General features: G+C 58.2%; 1 protein-coding gene across 3 annotated transcripts in view; it reads right to left on the bottom strand.

Annotated features, from left to right (window-relative positions):
* The window catches only part of AHNAK (AHNAK nucleoprotein), a 36410-nt gene extending 19066 nt beyond the window's left edge, over positions 1-17344 (bottom strand). The window contains exons 1-4 of one of the 3 annotated variants that reach the window (XM_019414660.2): positions 17326-17344; positions 1088-1187; positions 624-780; positions 59-246 (exon numbers count right to left, since the gene is read on the bottom strand). In XM_019414660.2, the coding sequence (XP_019270205.2) occupies positions 59-246; positions 624-780 (345 nt within the window). In that variant the 5' untranslated portion in view covers positions 1088-1187; positions 17326-17344. Of the gene's footprint in view, positions 1-58; positions 247-623; positions 781-1087; positions 1188-10552; positions 10572-11510; positions 11672-17325 lie in introns of those variants that run through there. The other 2 variants (XM_019414657.2, XM_019414658.2) reach the window with 2 other exon arrangements.
* Positions 17345-21792: the final 4448 nt, after the last annotated feature.

Here is a 21792-nt window from a genome sequence, read left to right as displayed (position 1 = left end):
AGCAGGTCGGCATGGCCAGGGGGAACTCGGGGCGCAGAAAAGCCGCCGAGGCACTCACCAGAACCACCTCGGAGCTTCGGGAGCTGAAGACTTCGTGGGTCCAGGTCTGGCCAGGCTCAGGGGAGCGGTCGCCCTTGCGGTGAAGCTTCAGGCCCACGGTGTGGTGCCCCATGGTGTTCAGCAGCTGGGTCACCTCGCCTGATTGCAGGTTGTCAAAGTAGATGGTGGCACCCACAATCTGGTCCCCTGAGCAGGGAGGAGCAAGAAGCTGGTGAGACCCCCACCCAGGGTCTCAGGGAAACAGCACACAACCACCACGCACTGGGCCCTCGAACTGACTTAATTTAACGCATGTCCGACCACCATAATACACGTTGCACAGATGAAGAAACTGAGGCTTAGGGAGGCCAACTGATTTGTCCGAAGTGAGAGAGCTCGTGAGCAGTGGGGTGAGGACCAGGGACTACGTCTCCACCGCCCTACGTCACCGCCTGCCCCAGTGGGGGCAGAGGAGGGCAGGGCTCGGGTACCGACCACCCTGATGCCACCGGGACGGTGCCCTTCCGTCCGCCACCCTCCTCCACCCCACTCCAGCACCCAGCCCTCACCCTGAGGTGACTCACCCTCCTTGACCACCCCAGTGCGGGCCGCAGGGGAGTTCTGCATCACCTCCTGCACAAAGACGCCGTCGTCCCTCTGGGCAATGGTCAGCCCATGGGAGCCGCTGCCCTGCCAGTTGGGCAGCAACAGCTCCCGGGTCGTCTCCTCCTCCTTCTCCATCTGGGGTGAGGTAAGGAAACGGGGCTCAGGACAAGTGGGGGCTCAGGGGGTATGAGGAGATGAGAAAGCCAAAGATCTCTGGTGCTGGGAGCTCCCAGGGAGTGAAGCAGCGTCTCCGAGGGGCCCGTGTCCACTGTGGAATGTTCCCAAGGCACCGCAGAGGATACGGAAAGTGCACACTGGTGGCAACCGACTTCGGAGGTAGCCAGCCCCTCATCCCTTCCACCCAGGGCCCTGCCTCCCATGCCACACAGGGTCCCTCCCCTCCCCTGCCCATCCCCTCCATCACACCCTCCCTCCCACGGACCTTTTGCAGGACTCAGTTCAGGAGCGGATGCCTTGCCAGGAGCCCGCCCCTCCTTCCTGTCTTCTCAGTCTCTCGTCGTCGGGAATCTCGGTCACAGGGCCTAGGGAAAAGCGGACAAGGACACTCGCCCTCAACAACTGGCTTGCTCGGCACCCCGACCGTAAGAGATGGTGGAGTGTTCTGCTCTCTGGGCCAGACCAAAACCTTAACCTTCCCCACTGTCATCATTCCATTCCTACGTGGCTCTCCAGCCTGGGACCACAGAGAGGGGGATTAGGGGACGCCAGACTTAGCTATCAACCCTGGCTCTGCATCCTTCCCAGCTGTGTGTGTGACCCTGGCCAAGTCACTCAACTTCCCTGAACATCCATTTCCTCATCTGTGAAAATGGAGACGATATAGGATCTCCCAGAGGGCTGGAGGAGAGAGAGCGCGTGTGTGAAAAGTTCTGGTGCACACGAGCTCCACGATACACACCGTCCTCGGTGGGTTCTTTAGAACAGCTCCAGGAGGGAAATGTTACCGTCCCCATTTTATAGACGGAGAGACTGAGATTGCGGGGGGGAGGGGGGAGGGCAGCGCGCCCGGAGTCCACAGCGAGAGCACCACTCTGCTCGGGCTCTGAGTCCGCAGCTCTCTCCCCCTACACCGCATCGGGTCTGCAGCGGTCACCCCTTCTCGGGGCCTCCAGCACTGGGGGCCAGTGGTGGCCCTGAAAACAGGAACAGTGGTGCCCTCCTTCCCCTGTGACAGTGACACTGGCTCACCCGGTCTAACCCAGTCCTTAGGACCAGGGGAACCCTCACCAGCTGGGAGTTCCAGGCACAGCAGCTGAGAAAAAAGAAGCCCCAAACCCCCCTGGAGCCAGCCCACGCCCGAGAGGCCTGAATACAGCTAAGCCACCTCGGGGACACGGTGTGTCAGGGCTCATCTGGTTGCCCACACCGGGCGCTGAGCCAGGGCCCCATAGGTGCGGGCACTCAGGAGCAAAGATGCCCTCTGGCCACAGGATGAGCTGTCAGCTGCAGAGGTGCCCTGGGAAGACACGAGGCGGGCCTCTGGATACAGCCATGGCCCACAGCCACCCACACAGAATGGTGGTGGCAGCGTCACCCCGAAGCATGGTCTGTGAAACCAAGTTGGGGATGCTAAAAACCACTCAGAGCCTCACCCAAAGCCCCACCCTGAAGCTGTTTACATTCAGGAATTAGTCAACCAGCCGATAAATACACGCATACTGATAGCGTCTTGTAAGTGGAACACTGTACCAGACACGGCAGAGAAGACCAGCAAGGGACGGACAGCAGAGCCCTGCGCTCCACGCCGCATTAGATCGTTACCCAACTTCCCTCGCAGCTCCTCGCCACGTTCACTGAATGCGCTCCGTGTGCCAGATGGGGAGATTTAAAAGACTCAGTTCCTGTCCCGGATATAAATTATGAGCAAGGTGCTCTGGGTGTGACCCATTTAGCCTCAGAACGTTCCAGAAGGTTTATGAGCCTTCTCGGGGATTGGGGGATGAAATATAAAAGGAAAGAAAGGGGCAAAGCGAACCTATAATTTGCCAGCTTTCTTTTTTTTTTAATATTTATTTTTGAGAGAGAGAGAGACAGAGACAGAGACAGAGCGTGAGCGGGGGAGGCGCAGAGAGAGAGGAAGAGACAGAATCGGAAGCAGGCTCCAGGCTCCGAGCTGTCAGCACAGAGCCCGACGCGGGGCTCAAACTCACGAACCGTGAGATCATGACCTGAGCCGAAGTCGGATGCCCGGCCGACTGAGCCACCCAGGCGCCCCTTTACCAGCTTTCTTGAAAGTGTTAAGAGTTTGCCTCTGAGGACGGGATTGTGTCTCTTGGAAACTCCTGGGCACTTAGCAGTTGTGGTGTCAGGCAGATCACAGCACGGGGCGGGGTAGACAACCACAGAGACCCCAGTCCTCCACCCCCTGAACTCATACAGGCAGTATTTACGACACGGGTGCCGCCTAGGAGGCGAGCAGAGCCACTGACAGTGAGTGGCCTGTGGGCACAGGTGTGAGCTGGGGAATCACCATCCCTCCGGAGGAGCAGAAATGCCAAACAGAGGAGCCACCACAGGAAGTCACGCGGAACAGCGAAGCTGCGACTTAAAGGTGCCTTTGCCCAGCGGCCAGCCCCAGGAAGCCAGCCCTGCAGACAGGGAGCCAGGCAGGGCAGGGATGGGAAAGGCTTCCAGCCTGAGGGCTTCTCTGACCTCTGAAGCCACCAACCACCTTAGCACCCCGTTCTTCCTCCTCGAGCAGGACCCCTTTTCTCTGCCCAGCATCCTGATCCTGAGCCAGCAGCCAGCGAAGGGGGGGGGGGGGAACACGAGCCAGCTCACCCTCGCCCACAGCTCAGCCCCACCCTCCCTCCTTCCCCAGTGAGTCACTGGGGCCGAAACAGCTCCAGACATGCAAAGGGTCACGCCTAAAACCAGATAGACAAAGTGCTTCGTTGGCCAGACCCCTGGGTGACAGAGGGGCCGGGGCTCCAGTGGAGACAGGCCAGGTGTCCCCAGAAGCACAGCTCAGAGGCTCAGGAGGGACCGGCTAATGCACCTCAGGCCTGGCGGCTAATGAGGGGAGAGAGCCATCTCGAAGGTGAAGCCTCCACAGCCCGTGAGAACAGGAGCCGCTTGGACCCAGGGCTGTAGGCTGGCCCTGGCAGGGCACCCACTGACTACCCAGGCTCAGGGCTCTCCTTCTGGCACAGCCAGGACCAGCACCCTCCCCTCCCACCTGCCCTGGCCCATTCAGGTGGCTGGACATAGGGATGCTAGTGTGGGATTCGAGACCACGGTGGCAAGGGTCTGTTTTTTGCATTTGAGTCCCTGCTCCCAGTCTCTCCCACACCCCTGGAGCTTGTACCAAGCCCAGATAGATGGTCCCTTCTTTTCCCACACAAGTCAGGCAACGCCAGGCTTCCCCTGGGGCGCTGAGGGCCCTGCCCTGCGGTTACCCAAAGGAGGGTCTTTGGAACTTTGGGAAAGTCTGCACATTCAGCAGAGATTCCTAAGTCTTTGGAGCTGGAAGACATCTGAAAGCCATGCTATCAATATGGTAGCTGCCTTAATTTAAATTATATTTAAATTAATTTAAATTAAGGGGCGCCTGGGTGGCCCAGTCAGTTAAGTGTCCAACTCTCACGGTTTGTGAGATCGAGCATCGGACTCTGTGCTCACAGCTTGGGATTCTCTCTCTCTCTCTCTCTGCTCCTCCCCCACACTCTCTCTCCCTCTCTCTCTCCCTCAAAAATAAAAAAATAAACGTTGAAAAAATTAATTTGGGTGCCTGGGTGGCTCCGTCGGTTAAGAGTGCGACTTCGGCTCGGGTCATGATCCCAAGGTTTGTGGGTTCGAGCCCCGCACTGGGCTCTGTGCTGACAGCTCGGAGCCTGGAGCCTGCTTTCAGATTCTATGTCTCCCTCTCTCTCTGTCCCTCCCCTGCTCGTGCTCTGTCTCTCTCTCTCTCTCTCTCTCAAAATAAATTAACATTAAAAACGTATTTTAACACTATATGCTAATTAATTTCGATGTAAATTTTAAAAGTAACATAAAAATATTTTAATAAAATAAAATAATTAAACTAAATTAAAATTTTAGCTCATTGCTTGCAATAGTCACATTTCAAGAGCTCAACAACCACACAAGGGTCACCACGTTAGACAGGGCAGATGTGGAACACTTCCGGCACCGCCGGAAGTCCTGTGGGACAGCACCGGCTGGTATTTACAGATGGGGAAGGCGAGGTCCAGAGAGGTGAGAACGGGAGAGTGTTGGGGCCCCAGGACCCCCCATCTGCCAGCTCCCTACCCCGAGGCCCACCTGACACTGGCTTACAGTATCCTTCGTGATGGGAGGGACTGGAGTGGAGACCCGCTAAGGCAGTGGACTGCTTGGAAGTCAGAGAGAGGTAAGTCTGCTCCATCCGTAAGGCTGCGAGATCAAGGCTGCAGGGACACACACACCATGACGCGGGCCAGAAGCAGCGAGAGAAGAACGAGGCTGTCCTGTCAATTCAAAACTGCAAAGAGGATGTGGAGCACCTCTGTGGATTGGGGACAAGACCCTGGCGGATCCAGGTAGCGGACTCCATGCCCAGGGCAGAGGGTCTCTGCAGGGGTGACATCCAGAGGAGCGTCCTTCCCCCACTGCCCTTAGGGAACAGAGCCTCTTCCTCCCAAGAGCCAGCATGAAGTCAGCCGTGGGGGGGGGGGGGGGGGGGAGTCCAGCCTAATCGCTGCTACAGCCAAAAACAGCCTTGCCACCGGCGTCAATGTCAAGATGACAGGAACCATAAGACACACACTCCCCAAGATAGGTCCATGGGCCCCGATGCCTCCATGCACCAAACCTGAAGACAAGTTGCACACCGGAAGGAGCGCAAGTTTGAGTATCTGTCCCCCAAAGGATGGACACCGGCGGTGGCACTCCCGCCCACTGTGGGGAGGACGCTAAGAGCAGTGGACCTTCTAGCCAGCCCAGCGGCATGCGCATTAGCGATCAGATGCACCATACACACAAGGCAGGGAGAGCCATTCCCCAAGCTACGAAGAACAGAACGAAATGACTCACACCAAAGGTAGAGACCTCTACCAGAGGGAAAGTCCCAAACACTGAAAATAGGATGAGGGGGTAGGATATGCGACAAAAAAAGAGACACACCCGGTGGGGGGGGGAATCTACGCTCCTAAACACTAAGCAGCCAAGAGGAAGAAAAAGCTCCGCGTAGAGCGAAAACCTCCAACAGAGCAGGGGAAAGAGAATTCTGCAGAGCTCCTGGGGTGTGCCAGGTTCCGTGCTGTGGTTCCACGCCTGGGGTCTCATTCGATCCCAGTCACGGCCCTGTGTGATTAATAATTAATTGTCCTGGTTTTAGAGACGCAGCAACAGGTCCCCAGAGGTAAGATGACTGCCCCAAGGATAAGCTAGAGTTGAGATGCAAGCCTGGGTTTCTAGAACTCTGTGACTCCAAAGCAAACGGTCTTTAGCGAGGCGGAGGGATGGAGGGCACAAAAAAATACACACACAGGATGAGAAACCACAGAGAAAGATGCACGACAGAGATACACAGAAAACAGAGACATGGGCTGGAGGAGGAGGGCCAGAGAGACGCCCCCAGGAAGATGGAGAGGCCTCTATGCACATCTAGAGGGACATGAGGTGCGAGGGGCATTACCCCCAAGAGAGGGAGGGACTGAGATTACCGGAGGGGACCCAGAGACCCAGGGAGCAGCGGGAGATTCGCCCAGACAGGAGTGACACCTTTCAGGTGGCTTTCAAGGGCCAGAAGCATAGGAGGGAGGGCGAGAGGCCACCAGCCTCCTTTGCCCACACACCGGCCACCTCCTGGCCAACAGCTTGGGGACAGCAAACTCAGATGGGCAGAGACCCAGGCATCCTACAGCCCAGGATCTGAGGGGCCTTTGGGTTCCGGGGCTCGTTGAGGCCACGTCCCCACAAGTCAGCAATCCTGAGCTACACAGATCCAGCCCACCTGTAGACTCTCCCGGGCCCCAGCAAGCAAAGGCCAAGAGAATCGTCCCCTCTGGGGCTTGGGCAGCCTAAGACCCACTCTAGAGAAAGGCACCGGTAAGGCAAGGCAAATATTTCCACTCACTGGGAACAGACACCACAGGCAGACCCTCATCCCAGAGGCACAAGGACAAACAGGGGTGGCATCTCTCCCAGGGCCCAAGCCTCCAAATGAGCCTCCGTGCATGCAGTTGCCACGTATGGAGAGACATTCCGAGGAAAACGAGGGCACGCACACAGCGCGTGTGCACACAGACGCTCATCAGCCCTGTTCTCCACCCTTCGCAGCCCTGAGCGGGGCCACAACCCCTGCCTTCACCCCCTCCCAGCAGACACCTGGCCTGGGAAGCCCCAGGCCCTGCCCATCACGGAGGGCACCTACACCTGTTACCCCGGTGCCCGGGAGTCTGTGTCTCCCTCTGCGTGTGTGCCCCTGCCCATCTCCTTGCTCCCTTGCTCTCTGGGCCACTAGCCCAGCCCACGACTCCCACCAAGGAGGAAGTTCCTCCAACCTCATCACTCGAGCCCTCTCCTCCCTGTCAGCCCCTCACCACCATGGGGAGTTTTCTGCACCTCCACGTCCAGGGCATCCCCACTCCTACCCCACCAGCCAGCTGCCCACTGGCTTCTCCCATGACACCTTTCTCCACTTCTCTCCCGGCCATCGGCCATCGGTGCGCTGCTTCCTCCCACCCACCCCCCCAACTCCCCATCGAGCTCCAAGTTCTCACGTTCAGCGGGGAGGGAGATTCCCTCTTCCTCCCCTGACCCAGAGGGACTCTCCTCCTTGTGACGGGCCTGGGGCCAGGAGCACATTATCCAGCCCAAGTGCCCGCACCTGGCCACACAGCCAGGGAAGAGAGAGCCTTTACCCAGGACTGCTGGGACGAAGACACCAACTCCAAGGGTGGCACCCTCCACGGGGCAGGGGTGGTGAAGAACAGTCCGTCTCCCCCTGGGGGAAGGTTATAGCCGGGAGGGCGCAGAAACTCCCCGACCACAGGCGAGCTCTCCACCCAGCGGTCAGGCCACGCTAGTGCAGGGGCGCAGGGCCAGGCCGGTCGGTTGGCTCTGCAGCCAAAGAGCCGCCCCCCATCCCAGCCAGGACACAAGCCGGGATCAGCTCCAGGCACTTCCCCTTCCCCTAGAACCTCCGCTCTGGCCCCCAGGGACAGGGCAGGATGCCCCTCCCTGACCAGCCATGTGCAGTGCCTCGTCCGGCATCACTCAGCCTTACTCCCAGAGCTATCCTCACTCTCCCGAGGGCCTCTGGATGCAAACTCCAGGGCCCAGAACCTGTCCAGGATGGAGAAACTGACTCCAGTGCTTATCTGCAGCCCCTCCAGCCCCTATGAAACCTCCACTACCCGGGCAGAGTCCCACTGCTGTCCCCTGCCCTAAAAGTCCCACAGGCAAGCAAAGTGACACATCCAGGGCCACCATGCATAGCCAGAGGGCCATCTGCTCACAGTTAGTAACACACACCTCCCCACTATGACATTAGTGGTCACTGGGACTCAAGGCCACAGTGAAACCTCCATGCTTGGGACACAAGACCTCCAGCTACAACAGCCCAGCAGTCCCACAGGCGGGAAGTGAGGCCAGGGTGAGGAAGAGGGGCTCTCTCAAAACTCCTGTGTGCATACTCATTCCTGCTAAGCCCCACTGTGGCCCATCCACGCAGCCCCCACGCCAGGCATGGAAGAAAGCGACCTTGCTCCGGAAGGCCTGGGAGCCCAGCAGGGATGGGCAGAGACCAGGGACATGCCAGCTCCCCAGGGGGCCTGGATGAAGCCCATGGGGGACAAAGAAACACCAAAAGGCCCTAGACATTGGCCCCCACCCGACTGAAACCAGCACATTCTAAACCCTCCCCAGCAGCCGCCTGCCTTCCTCTCCTCGCGTGCACAGGGCATGCACAGGCTTACCACCTCCAGGGAGAGAAACCTGGGGGCGCTGGGGCGGGGGGGGGGGGGGGGGGGGGTGGTAGGGAGAGCCAGCAGTGGGAGGGTTCCCATGAAGAGTAGGATTAGCTCTCCTGGTATGCCTGTCTGTCCCCAGGCGGTTCCCAAGTTCTGAGGAAGGTTAGTGACCACACCCCAGAGCCCCACACACCCCTCCACCCCCACAGCTTTGCCCCAACCTCTCAAACCAGCTGCTCAGGCTCTGGGTAGCATGCTCCACCAGGGCCTGCCAGCCAATTCCGAGCTGAGCCAAGGAATCCAGCCTGGCAATGCCTGGGCACCTCCACCCAGGGCCTCCCTGTTCAGGTGATCCCGGAGACCCCCATACCATTCCCTGCCCTTGTCTGCTGCTGGCCTTCCCCCACCCCCTCCCGTCTCCACGAGTCTCCCATGGTTTACTCTCTCTTGTCCCACCCTGGGCCCTGGACCTGTAGCCTCAGGACCCTGAACCAAGTCTGGCTGGTACGAGTCCTCAGCTCTGTGGGGTTAGCTCTTCAAGGAACTGCCCAGACCAGGACCCTGAGCCATTGCTAAGGGTCTCCATGTCAGCAGCACTAAGCCCCGCACGACTTACGTGGCTCCCTATGTGTCCTTGTTCAACGACCAGTGTCTCTGCATATAATCTCCTAACGACAAGACTTTACAGAGGGGCTTAGAACACCCCCTGATGCCCATTTCGAACCCTGCAGACCCTGTGTCCTCTGCTAGCCCAGTTTTCAAGATCCCAAGTCCTCTCCTACCCCGCCCCACCCCCACCTCCTTCCAACCACAGCTCACAGCTCAGAGCAAGGAAGTGCCCCCTAAGCCTGGGGTGCCCTTCTGCTCCCCACTCTGCACACTCTGCCTACCAAGGGCTGGCCCAACCCATCAATCCCTTTGGCCCAAGTAGAAGGAAGCTTCCCCATTCAGCTTCGGAAAGGAAGTGAGGGCCACACCCAGCTCCAGGGATTTCCCTCCTGGGGGGCAGCGGAGAGAGGAAAATGAAAGCAGACCCTGCTCCCCCGGTTTTGGGGCAGCATAGGTGTGGAGGCCTGAAAATGCCTTCCAAGGCATCTTCAATCTCTTCCTCTTTCCCGCCGCCCCCCCCCCCCTCCCGTGCCTTCACCTGTCACTACAGCCCCACACTGTCACTATGCCTCACAACATCAACCCAGCCCCTACCAGTGCCGGGCAGCGCAAGGAAGGGCAGGTGAACCCTGTCATCGGAGGCTGGATTCTAAAGAAGGAACTGTTTCAAAACCAATTATTGGGAGCCCAGCGCTGTGCTGCGGACACAGAGGTAAATATCTAGTCCTTCTTCCTCCAAAACGCCAGGTCATTCTCCAAGGACCCCACTGCCATGGGATGATCCCACCCTGCCTTTCCACAAATCCACTACACAGAGCAGGGCTCTCAGCGGCCACCGCGCAAACTCCCTCGGGGCACCTCACCACCACCCCTCTGCAGCCACACCCAGTGAAAGGCGAGAGCACACACACCACGCACACAATTCTCCGTGGCCACGTTGTGGGTGCAGGCGCCCAACTAGAGCCCTGAGTTGCCCCCTCTGCCCACTCGGCTCCCCTCCCACGCAAGGGGGGCACAGCCAGGCCTGCTCAGACCCCACGTGTCCCTCGCGGCCAGCTCCGCCCAGGGCTGCGCCCCCACATCCCCGGCCCTGGCACTGCAGGGGGCGCCCAGCCCAGCCAGGGGAGGGCCAGGCCCTCACACACTGCACACCCTCTCCCTGCCTGGGAAAGCCTTACATAACACCGCTCTCCGAACACACCCTAAGCGCTCAGCCTTTCCAACTCCGTGGCAGGACCTCGTCCCCCAACCCTCTCTCCAAGAGCGCACCGCTGGAGTGGAGGGTCCAGAGAGCGCAGCGACGCCCTCCTCCTACGCGGGGCCCCGCTCCTGCCCCCATCTCCCACACACAGCCCCTTCCCCTCCTCCCCTTTGCCCCTCACCACTCCTCCCCGAGTTCTGGTTTGAATTAGTCAGCGGCTCCAACCACCACATTCCTCAGGCTGCTGGCGCCGAGCCAGGCGCTGGGGCGGGGGCCATCCCGCCCCGACGAGTTTGGGAGTGGGGTGGGGGAGAGCGCACCGCCCCCGAAGGGGAAGGGGCGGGCCCGAGGGCCGGGCCGCCTCACCGCCCCCCCCCCCTCCCCGCCCACCCCAGTGCTGGAATCTCCCTAATTACGCCCCCCACCCCCACTCCCACCCTTCCCGCCGGGGGGCGCGCTGCAAACGTCCAGGCAGCGCCGCCCCGGAGGAGGCAGGGAGTCTTCTGGAGCCGGGAACGCGGAGCGGCCAGACTAGGGCGGGGCAGCTGGAGGGGGGCTGAGAAAGGGAGAGGCCGGTGGTACAGAACTGGGTGGGGCCGGGAGGACTCCGGACGCGAAGTTAGAGGCGGAGGTGTGGGGAGCGGGGAGGGACAGCGGAGGGGGCGCGGGAGCGCGGGGGCTCCGGGAGGGGCCAAGGGGCCGCGGCGGCGACCTCGGAAACTTCTCCAGTAAACACGGAATAGGAGCTACAGCAGTGCGCTGAGCCACCGCCCCAAAGAGAAGGAGGGGATGGGACAGGGGCCCCCGGACCAGGAACAGGGCTCCCTGCCGGGCAGTAGAACTAACAATCAGCCCTCGAGAGAAATAAGGACTGGAGCAAAGCGCGCTTCGGGGCGATTTTCCAACTTTGCCCAACTTGCGCCCCACCTCCGGAGGCGCAGTTCGGCTCCCAGGGCGCGACGCGACGCGACGCGTCGCCTGCCCGCGCGACCCGGGGTTGTCTAGCTTGCTCCACGCCGTTTGAATCCTCGCAGCGCGCCTGGCCCAAGAGGAAGCGCCCCAAACCCTGCAGCCCACCTCCCCTCGCGCGTTCGCGGAGTCCTGTTCCCGCGGCGCCACGGTGCGCCCCGTGCCCCTACCTGCGCGCTCAGCCCCAGGGCACAGCCATAGCCCGCGCGGGGCCCCAGGTCGCGGTGCTGCGGCTGCTGCAGGCGGCGAGCCCCGGTCGGGGCGGGTCCGGCAGGGCGGGCGGTGCAGTCCCCGCGGCGGAGCTGCTCCGAGTGGCCGGGCCCCCGCGCGCGGAGGCGGCTCTTGTAACTCCGGCTCCGGCGGGCGGGTCTGCCCCGAGCAGTGGGGAGAGGGCGGGGCCGGGCGGGGCCGGACTGGGGCTGGGACTGGCGAGCGGGGGCCGACCCTACAAGGACCCGGGAGCGGGCTGCCGGGGTGGGGGTGGGGGGGCCACTGGGGGTCGCAGGGACGTGGGGGCGCCGCACGTCCGAGGGGCTGCCTTACCCTGCCCCCATCTAGTGCCCCCGGCCCTGGCGCGTGCCTGGATCTACCCCCAACGTATGCAGTGTGTGGTCTCCTCGGCCAGAAACTCCTCGAAGCTCCCCAAGGCTCATCCTCCCAGCTAGAACCGCGAATCAGCTCATTTTGCGGGAGCGGCTGGGGGGCTTGAGTGATTCGGCCGCGACCTCCAGCCTGGCGCGGACCTTTTGAGTTTTCTCTCAACCCAGGAACCTACACTTCAAATTCCAGGCCCCTGTCTCCTCCTCACTCAGTTCCTGAGCTCCAGGCAGCCGCGCCCATTTCTCGCCTCGCCCCCTTCGGAGGGCCCCCAGCCCCTCCCCCCACAAAGCCGGTCTGAAGACGCTGGCCCCACCCCTGGAGTTAGGGTGCCCACGTGGAGTCACCAGGGCCTCACGCACCACGGTGCTGCTCCGGCCGCTGCAGCGACATGGGAGTCAGGCCGGCAGCCTCCCCCCCCACCCCCACCCCCGTCTGCAGACTCCTTGCAGGCCGGAGCGCCCGCCTTTCCTCTACCTACCATTTCTTATCCGAGTCCCTCCCCCACCTCCCCACTTGGAAGGACGCTGTTTCCAGATTTACTGCGATTTCCCACAGCCACTTCTAACTCCATGAGATTTTATTAACCGCTTAATGATGGGGTGCAGGGGGGCCTTCTGGCGCTACGCAGTCCCCTTCCACCTCCCATTCTCTTCTCCCCCGACGACTCCTTTTATCCTTCCTCCTAGGCGGCCACCCACTACCCGCATCGAGGAAGCTTTCCTTCCTTCCCGAATGCTGAGGAAGGGAGACTCCAGGCTGGGGGGTCCAGGAGAAGACCTGGCTCCAGGCAGGAGCTCCCTCCTCGCTGCAAGATCATGAGTGGGCTAGGGCTGAGACCTGCGGTCCTGTCCTCTGAAATGGCAAACATGTTTACAGGCTAAAAATACCCAGCAGCCAACTCTGCTGCCAGCCCTGGGGGCTGTGTCCCAGGTCCAGTTACCAGCACAGGGTACAGGCGGTGGGGGAGGGAAGACATAGCAAAGGAGCCATAGCTGTGCAGACTCATACAATGGACACGGAAAGGTGGAGACACATGTGTAGACATTCAGACAGGCATCGACATGCAAAGACAGACAAAGCAGAGACTTGGGCACTAGCATTCTATGTCTGTGTCTATGTCTACTGTCTCTAACTTGCTCCTGTGTGCAAGAACGTTCTCTCTCTCTCTCTCTCTCTCTCTCTCTCACTCACACACACACACATACACACACGTAGATAGGGACTCAAACCCATGGCAGAGGCAGTCCCACCACACACATCACAAACACAGCCATAGACCCAGGATTTCTAAAGAAGCACCCTCTCCATTTTGTTCTGTACACCTTCCCTAGAACCTGCCTTATTTAAATGTTTGTTTATTCTTGAGAGAGTGTGAGCGGGGGAGGGGCAGAGAGAGGGGGCAGAGGATCAGAATTCAGCTCTGCGCTGACAGCCCGGAGCCCTATGAATGGGGCTGTCGAACTCACAAACCCTGAGATCATGACCTGAGCCAAAGAGGGAGGCTCAACCGACTGAGCCACCCAGGCGCCCCCCCCCAACCTGCCTTATTAAAAAAGAAAAGGGGGGGTGCCTGGGTGGCTCAGTTGGTAAGCGTCGGACTTCAGCTCAGATCATGATGTCACGGTTTGTGAGTTTGAGCCCCGAATCCTGCATCGGGCTCTGTGCTGACAGCTCAGAGCCTGGAACCTGCTTTGGATTCTGTGTCTCCCTCTCTCTCTGCCCCATCCCTATTCATGCTCTGTCTCTCTGTGTCTTAAAAAATAAATAAAACATTAAAAAAATTTTTTTTAAGTTTATATATATATATGTACACACACACATACATATGTATATATGTATACAAACTTTTCAACTTTGGGATGCTTTTAAAACACAAAAACCAAGAGCTACTATATTTCCTTTACCAATGGCTTTTAATTCATATTTCATTTTCAGAAACATTTATTCGGCTTTTCAAAAATGGACCAAGAATACAGATAAAGTGGCCCGTAAAGCTCCAAGTCAGATAATCCTTGTTGACATTTTTTAAATAAAATCAATGCCTCCATCTGGTGAAGAATGTAAACAATACAGAAAGGTAGGACAATAAAAAGTAAACATCTCCTTCCTCCCCTACTCAGGCCCTCTCCCCAAAAGTAACCTAACAGTGTACCAAAGGATATCTAACTTTATGAAATGAATCATCTGATTCCTTGAAAGTGCAAGTTTTCCCAGGACATATTTTTTTTTTAAATCTGTAATGTTTATTTTTGAGAGAGAGAGAGACAGAGCGTGAGTGGGGGAGGGGCAGAGAGAGAGGGAGACACAGAATCAGAAACAGGCTCCAGGCTCTGAGCTGTCAGCACAGAGCCCATCGCCGGGCTCAACCTCACAGACTGTGAGATCATGACCGAGTCGAAGTCGGACGCCCAACCGGCCAACCGACTGAGCCATCCAAGCGCCCCTACCCAGGACATATTTAAATGGGAGTGGATTTACCTAGGTTTTCAGAAGGATAGCTCGGATGATTTGCCACAAAGACACAGGCGATCTGCAGAAGGGCTCTGGGAGTTTGGAGGGAGGGGCTGGAGCAGGAAAGGAACAGTGGGGGAAGGGTGCGGGTGTTGTGCCCTCACTGCAGCCTGGGCTCCGTCAGCCCCCCAGGAGTGAAAGAGCAGAGGCTAGTGTCCTGGGCTCCAGGCCAACTTATCTGCTGCATTGTTTGTTCTGGCCACCCTCTTGGTCAACAGAGAAGAAGCCAAGGAGGGGCTGGGTTTGGAGCAGCTATAGAGCAGGGGTTACTGTCCAGGTACTTCATTCAGAGGTAAGAGTGTCAAGATCCCTGGTGGGGGATGGTCCTGGGGACTGGCCGTTGCCCCGCTCCAAGCAGGAGTGTAGAGAATGGGGTAACCCAGACCCTTGCCCCGTACAAAGCCACGATCGTGCCTGCTGGAGCTGGGATTTCCTAGGCCAGCTTCCACAGCGCAGGGGAAGGGAAATATATTCAACAATTTTCAGTGATGTGATTGGAGACACACACACTCTTCTGGAAATTTCTGCCAACCCTTCTCCTTCTGCTCACGGCTGTGGCTTTCCACCCCCCCGCCAAAGCTACTCTAATGGTGATTGTGTCTAATGCCACAGCAGGCACTATCATGTGTTAGCTCATTTAATCCTCACATGCTCTGGGAGGAATGGTCTGAGAGGGTTAGTGATTTACCTAAAGGCACAAAACCCTCAGAAGCAGGAGTCAAAACTCCCGCTGGCATCTAAGCTCCATGAGGGCAGGGAATTTTTTGTTCTTTGCTGTCTGTCCTGCGCCTAGAGCAGAGGCTGGCATATAACAGTCAATGAAGAACACTGTGTGGAATGAATGAGTGAAGGAAGGAATGAATGAATGAACCAACTGCAGGTACAACTGGCCCCACAGCCCTTGTTCTTTTCACAACAGCATCCTGAACCCCACACTTCCCTTCAAGGTCAACCTCCAGGGAGCAATCACTCCACTTACAGACCTCAAGTGCAGCTACACAAACAGTTACTGTGTGTCCAACACAAGGCCAGGGGCCCACGGGGGGGGGGGGGGGGGGGCGGTGCAGGGAATGGAGAACTTGACAGGATGCAATCCCTGCCCTCAAGGTGCTCTGTCCCGAAGGAAGTGTATTCTGAGTCCCCTGCAGATCCTATGCTTTGGGAAAATCGGACATTATCTTTTCGGCCAGGTCTTTTACACGGATACCTCACCCCCCCCTCCCCCCCCCCCCCGGCACACAGATACACACACTATTTCTTTAGTTATAAGGATTCCTGCGGTGTCAACTTTGCAAAGAAAACCTGTATCTTCGGGGAGGCTTCAGATTCGTCTGTCAAATTAAGGGCTACTCAGGGATCTGGGAGGACTTGAGCCCTCCTGCTGGCACTCCCATCATCTTTCAGAGGCATCCCACACCACAGTCCTGCAGATTCACTGGCAGAGCTAGGTGAGTTCTAGGACTCGTCATCACTGGGATACCCCAGCTTCCCCAGAAGTTTTGCTCCCTCCCCGCAGGGGGTTCCCTGATGTGTACACACAGTGTGTGTGATGAACCTTGGGCTCCTCGGTTGCCAGGCGACGTGCCTCTGTTTGGTTCCTATTATGCCCATTTCCATAGCAACCACAAAGAGAGCTCTGTGGGCAGGCCCCTGGCCAGGGGATTCCCCTTCCCCTCCCTCCTCACCACAGTCCCCTTCTCTAAAATCAGTGTATTACAGGGAAGACAAGACGCCGACTGCTCAAAAAGTAATCATGGCTTTTAAACTGTGATCCCAGAAAGGAAGTGAAGTGTGCAATCTGTTTGCAGTCTCTTTGAAAGCAGACTCCCTGCCCCTCCCATGAGGGCCCTCTGGCGTGTCAGCCTTAGAAGCAGAGAAATGACTGTTACCCCTCCTTTGAGCCATCTGGGATCTCCCAGACCCCACCTCCACCCCATACACACACACCCGGAGCTTAGCATCTCTGCCAAACATCAGGCCCTTCCCTGTTCCCTTTTCACTGCTTCCCAATCTGTCTTCCCCAGAGAACAACAGACCTAGTGGGTGATTCTGGGATCCACACATTAGGTGCTCAGCAATCGTCAAACCCCAAACTCCTCACCCGCACTCAAAATCTGAAGTCAAGTATTCCGGCTCCGTTCAAATCCCAGCCTGTATTTAAACCCCGGACTTCAAATAAGGAGTTCCTGAATCACTCAGAGCAGACAGCGGGATACCGGAAACCCGCCCATTCCACTCGGTCCTAATTGAAATCTTCAGGCCAAAGCAGAACCCAAGTTAAAGCTGATTAGAGAACAAGAGACGGCAGGCAGGGCTCTGAGTGCAGACTCTGGGAGGAAAGAAGGCACAGAAAGACCGTCCAGGCAAGAGAAAGGGGACGAAGCGAGCAGGGAGAGAGGGACAGGTGGACATACCTGTCACTGCCTGATTCCAAGCACAGTCAGAGACAGCCTAGAGGGCCGGGGGACGTGTGGGTGTGCAGATGCGGGGAGAGCAAGAAGATATAGGAAATGTGGAGCCGAGATTAACGAAAACAGTGGCAAAGTATGATTGAATAGGCTGCAGAGGAGGGAGGTGGGGGGGGGGGGAGGAAAGGGGAGCTCAGAACTGAGCTGGGGACCCGGCAGTCTGACTGTAAGTAAACAGGAGCCCAGGGAGGGAGCTGGAATGAGCAGCCGACGCCCCAGCCAGCTCCCCTCCCCAGCAGGGAGCGGGGAGCAGAGAGGGAGGGGAACACCAGCCTCCTCTCCCCTTTTTTGGAATCTGCCTTTCCGCCACCCTTTCCAACTTCCTCTGCCTTTCCCCCAGTTTGGGGGGTTGTGGGGGGGGGGGGGGAAGAGACCAGCCCGGGTTTCCCTCCCTCTTCTACTTAACACTTCCCAAGTCCAGTTGAAGGAGATCAGGCTGAGCCGTGAAGGAAAGGCCTAGGCTGCCCAGAGCCTGAGTCACCACATAGTTGAGGTTCCTGTCACTCGAAGTCCCGCCTCTGCTACACCCTGTGCCCTCTGCCCGCCCCAGGACTTGGAGCACCGGGGTTGACCTGCCCTGGGACTTGCTCCACTTCTATGCTTCTCGCTCAGCCAGGGCTGCTGGCGGCTTCGGATACCACCTTCTCTCTGCCTCCCAAACCGAGCGTGCATCCTTCTCTCCCTGCAGCTTTGGGGGGAAGCGCCCTCCTGCTCTTAGGAGCAAAAGTGACTCAGTGAGTGGCTTCGAGAACTGTGGAAAGGCTAGCATGCCCCCTTGATAAGTCACTTCCCCTCTCTGGGCTCATTTCCTCCTGGGTGAAATAAAGGGACGACTTGATGTGGTCTCCCCGGCAATCCCAATCCGAATAAGGTACATTCTGGACGTCTGAGTCAAAGAGATAGAGTGTAAGCATTGAGGACGATGGGAGAAAGGGGTGTGTTTGCTAACCCCTGTCCGTCCTAACCGGAGTGGGTGGCATGAGGCACAGGCACCACCACCACCATAGGGCAGCCAACACCCTAGGTGACTGGGTGATTCAGGCCCCACATAGAGGTGGACTGGCAGGAAAGCACCCCGTGGCTTCCCTGTGACTCAGGGGAAATGCAGAGCTCCCTGAAGAATGACTGCCCGGGGTCCCGCTATAACCAACTCATCTCCCTTACACCTAGAAAAGTTTCCGGTTGCATTGAAGGTCCCACTGCCTTTGATGGGCGCCCTAAGCTCATCATACTGCCTCCCTGGCCTACTCTACCCCTCCTACCTGGCCTTGGCAACCCCTCTTCCCTCGGCCTTCAACCCCATAGCCCTCCCGGCCCTGCCAGGTCCCCTCATTTACCCTTTGGCTCTGCCCATCCTCACTATCCACCCCCATCCCAGTGGAGCCAGCCAGATGATTGCGGCTGAGCCAGCGGGAGAGGCCCTCACATGACAGCTGTTCCTGCTGCGGAGGGGAGGGGGCAGCTGGAAGTAGAGGGAAGCACATTCCAATGGGAGATCCGATCAGAAATAGCCCCAAACCCTGACCATCCAGCCCCTGTTCTGCACATGGCCAGCCCATTGTGTAAACAAGGTAAGGTCAGTAGGCTTTCTTTGTAATCCTGAGGATATCAGGGAAACAGGGGGCAGGGGGAGGTTCCCAAAGGGGAGGGGGCCACAAGAATGAAAAGAGCCCCAAGGAATACATCTAGAGATCCAGGGTCACCAAGGGCACTTTGGCCATTTCAGCAGGTCCCACCTGCCCATGGCGTTCTCTCTCTTATGAGACGTTCAGTGCTGGGGTCCGGCAGCGGCCATTACCACCATTCCACCCATCCCTTGGGCGCTGAAGCACTGGGACACCCCAGTATTCCACTGGAGTAAAACAACAGCCTCCTCCGGGAGCCATGCCAGCCTGATTAGAGCAAACAGACAGGAGCAGGTGGGAGTTTCTCTAACCTTTCAGGAGTGCCTATATTTCAGCTCCCCGGCATTAGGGGAGGCAGAGAGGAGAGGGTGAGGACCCCAGAATTGCGCTCAAACACACAGAGGACCAGGCCAAGCTGGGGGAAATTACCCTGCACTGTAGGTACAGCTTGGTGGGGAGAGGCAGGGAAGCCAGAGTCACCCAGGAAGACCCATTTGATTGTGTGGAGGGAAAGTTCTGGGTTCTGGGGACAAAGAGTGCTGGTTGCCATGAAAACCGACAGTATTAATTTCAGAAATGACTGGGTGGAGCCTCCGAAACACTTTATTCCTCTCCCTTCAACACTCTAGACCCTTCCCCCCCACCTTTCAAAAGGGGAAGTGGCACATTGGGGCATGTGGGCAGCTGGTGGGATGGGCCCTGACCCAGTGTGCCGAGCAGCTGTCCAGCTCCAGCTCAAACAGGACATGAAAAAAAGACAATCTAGGTCTTTCTTGGAAGAACTTTAAAGGCTTTCGACTTTTTAATAAGTGACTTAAGCAGAAGCGCCAACAAAGCTAAAATAAATAGCTGCTTATGACCAGTATCTACCAGTTACCAATGGGAACTACCTGAATACATACAGGCGTTCCCATTCACACTCGGGGCTCCGGCAAGATTTCATCTGCAGCAAGGGCGGGGATAGTATCATGCTGAGCGAAATAAGCCAGTCAGAGACAGACACATAGCATACGATTTCACTCCTATGTGGCCTTTAAGAAACAAAACAAACGAGCAAACAGAGAAGAGCGATAAACCAAGAAACAGACTTCGCTACGGAGAACCAACGGTATGGTCACCAGAGGAGTGGAGGGTGGGGGGTTGGGTTGACACGGGGTTTGGGGACCAAGGAGCGCCCTGGTCTGATGAGCACCCCGCGATGATGTATGGAAGTGGTGAATCACTATACTGTGCACCTGAAACGAATGGGACACTGTAGGTCAACGAGACTGGAATTCAAGTGAAAGAAAAGATTTCGTCTGCGGTCAACTGCACCCTTGAGCCCCGACGACCCCTCTCTAGTTTCTCCACCTCCCTTTAGGGATGCTCTAAGGTTTTGCCCAGTAGGTGGATATAAACAGCTTCCTCGGTCCATCTTACCCTAGTTCTCCAGGAACACGCCCCGTTCTCAGCCCCGACCCACTGGCAACACCCCCTTCCCTTTCCTGCCCGGGACCTCGGCCCCCGCCGGCAGGCGCCGCACGGTGGGCGCCGGGATGCCAGTTCTAGGTGGTGCGCGGGTGGCGCGGGCCTGCTGCCCCGCGTGTCAGGAAGAGGGCCCGGCAGAGACGTCCCCCCTGGCGCGCAGGCGCTCACGGGGCCGCCTCGGGCGAGCCGGGCGGGGCCGGGAAGAGCGGAGGAGCCGGGCCGAGCTCCAGCCAGCGCGGGGCCCTGGCCTGGATCGGGGAGGGAGGGCGAGAGTCCCGAGCCCGGGGAGCCCGGGGCGGTGCGGTGACTCAGGCCTCCCCGGGGCAGGGCGGGACCCGACCAACTCCAGATGGACCTCCCCTCTTTCCCGCCCCACATCTGCCGCTAGAAACTCCTGCCGTTAACCTCTTTCTTGCCCACCCCGGCGGGAAGGGGCCCTTCAGTTTCATCCCGCTTTGGAGGCCAACAGCGAGAGCCACCCGAGGGCCTCGACACCCTCCCTTCGAGCTGCCCACCCCACCTCCGCTTGTGGGTACTGGCCCTCCCCCAAGCGCAGGCCCGGCCTCATCCAACAACCTGGCCGCCCTTCTCTGCACCAAACCGCCAGAGTTTGGGGCACAGGAGGCAGGACGTGAGGATGAGTCACGCTTCCTGCAGTCGGAGAGAGGCTGGGTCCACCAGACCCACCCAGTCCACATGGGGTGCCAGGCCTGCGGCAGCCCGCGCTCTAACCCACCCTGCAGAACCCCCCCCTTTTCCACAGCGAGGCCCCGCTCCTGGGCCTCTTCTAAGTATTCAGCTCCTGGGAAGACAGGATACCGATGGCCCCCACTCCGGGGCCTCTTCTGAGTAAATCTTCAGCTCCCGGGAAGACTGGGGGGTACCGGGAAGCAGGGGAAGATGACACAAGTGAAGGCCCAGGAAGGTGTGGCGCGGAGGGAGTCCTGACAGGTTCGGCAAGGCCCCAGCACCCAGCGCAGGGCCCAGCCCCACCAGCAACTAGCACTTGTAGATCCTAACCAAGAGCAGCCCGGGAATGCTCGGAAGCAAGACAGGTGGCAAGTTTGGATCCGACTCAAGAGGATCTGCCAGGGAGCAAACTGGAGCAAGAACCGACCCATCCTCACCCAGCTGGATTCCAGACCACAGCCCTGCTTGGCCCATTCTTCCCAGAACCCCCACTGGAGTCCAGGTCCCCAGCTAGATTACAGCCTTACCCTCTCCCAAGCTCCCAGACCCTGTCTGTACCTGGAAAGATCACCTTCTTCCTCTCCCGACCTAAGCCCTTCTTTCTCCCACTAAGAAGGTGGCAGAAAAAAAACAACAAAAAAACATAAAACCATAAACTAGAGACCAAAGGTTGAGTGGCGACTGTTTCTTCATATGCCTCAAAACACGAATCCAACTAGAGCTTTCCAGCTTCCCCTGAGCTGTTAACACACAGGGAGACCCTCAAAGCTCTTCAAAAAGAGAGTAGGAACAAGAACCTCTGAAAAGGGTGGAATAAAAATTAAGCTCAAAGGAGATAAAACAGTAACCACAGGTCTGAGCAGGGTTTTCAGATGGCAATCATGACTACTCTACATTCCAGGAAGCAGCAGGGCACATTAAGAGCATGGGCGTCAGTGACACCCACTGCGTTCAAAATCCTGTCTCCACGGGCAAGTCACTTAAATCTCCGAAGCCCACTTCCTTGTTAGAGAGTAGAAATACCCCAGGGGTGCCTGCGTGGCTCAGTCGGTTAAGCGTCCGACTTCCTTCGGCTCAGGTGGTATCTCACG

Source organism: Panthera pardus, unplaced genomic scaffold (genome assembly GCF_024362965.1).
Source record: "Panthera pardus isolate Hobbes unplaced genomic scaffold, ASM2436296v1 HiC_scaffold_12, whole genome shotgun sequence".
Classification (NCBI taxonomy): domain Eukaryota; kingdom Metazoa; phylum Chordata; class Mammalia; order Carnivora; family Felidae; genus Panthera; species Panthera pardus.
Note: the sequence above shows the minus strand (reverse complement) of the source record. Positions and strands in the feature narration are given on the sequence as shown.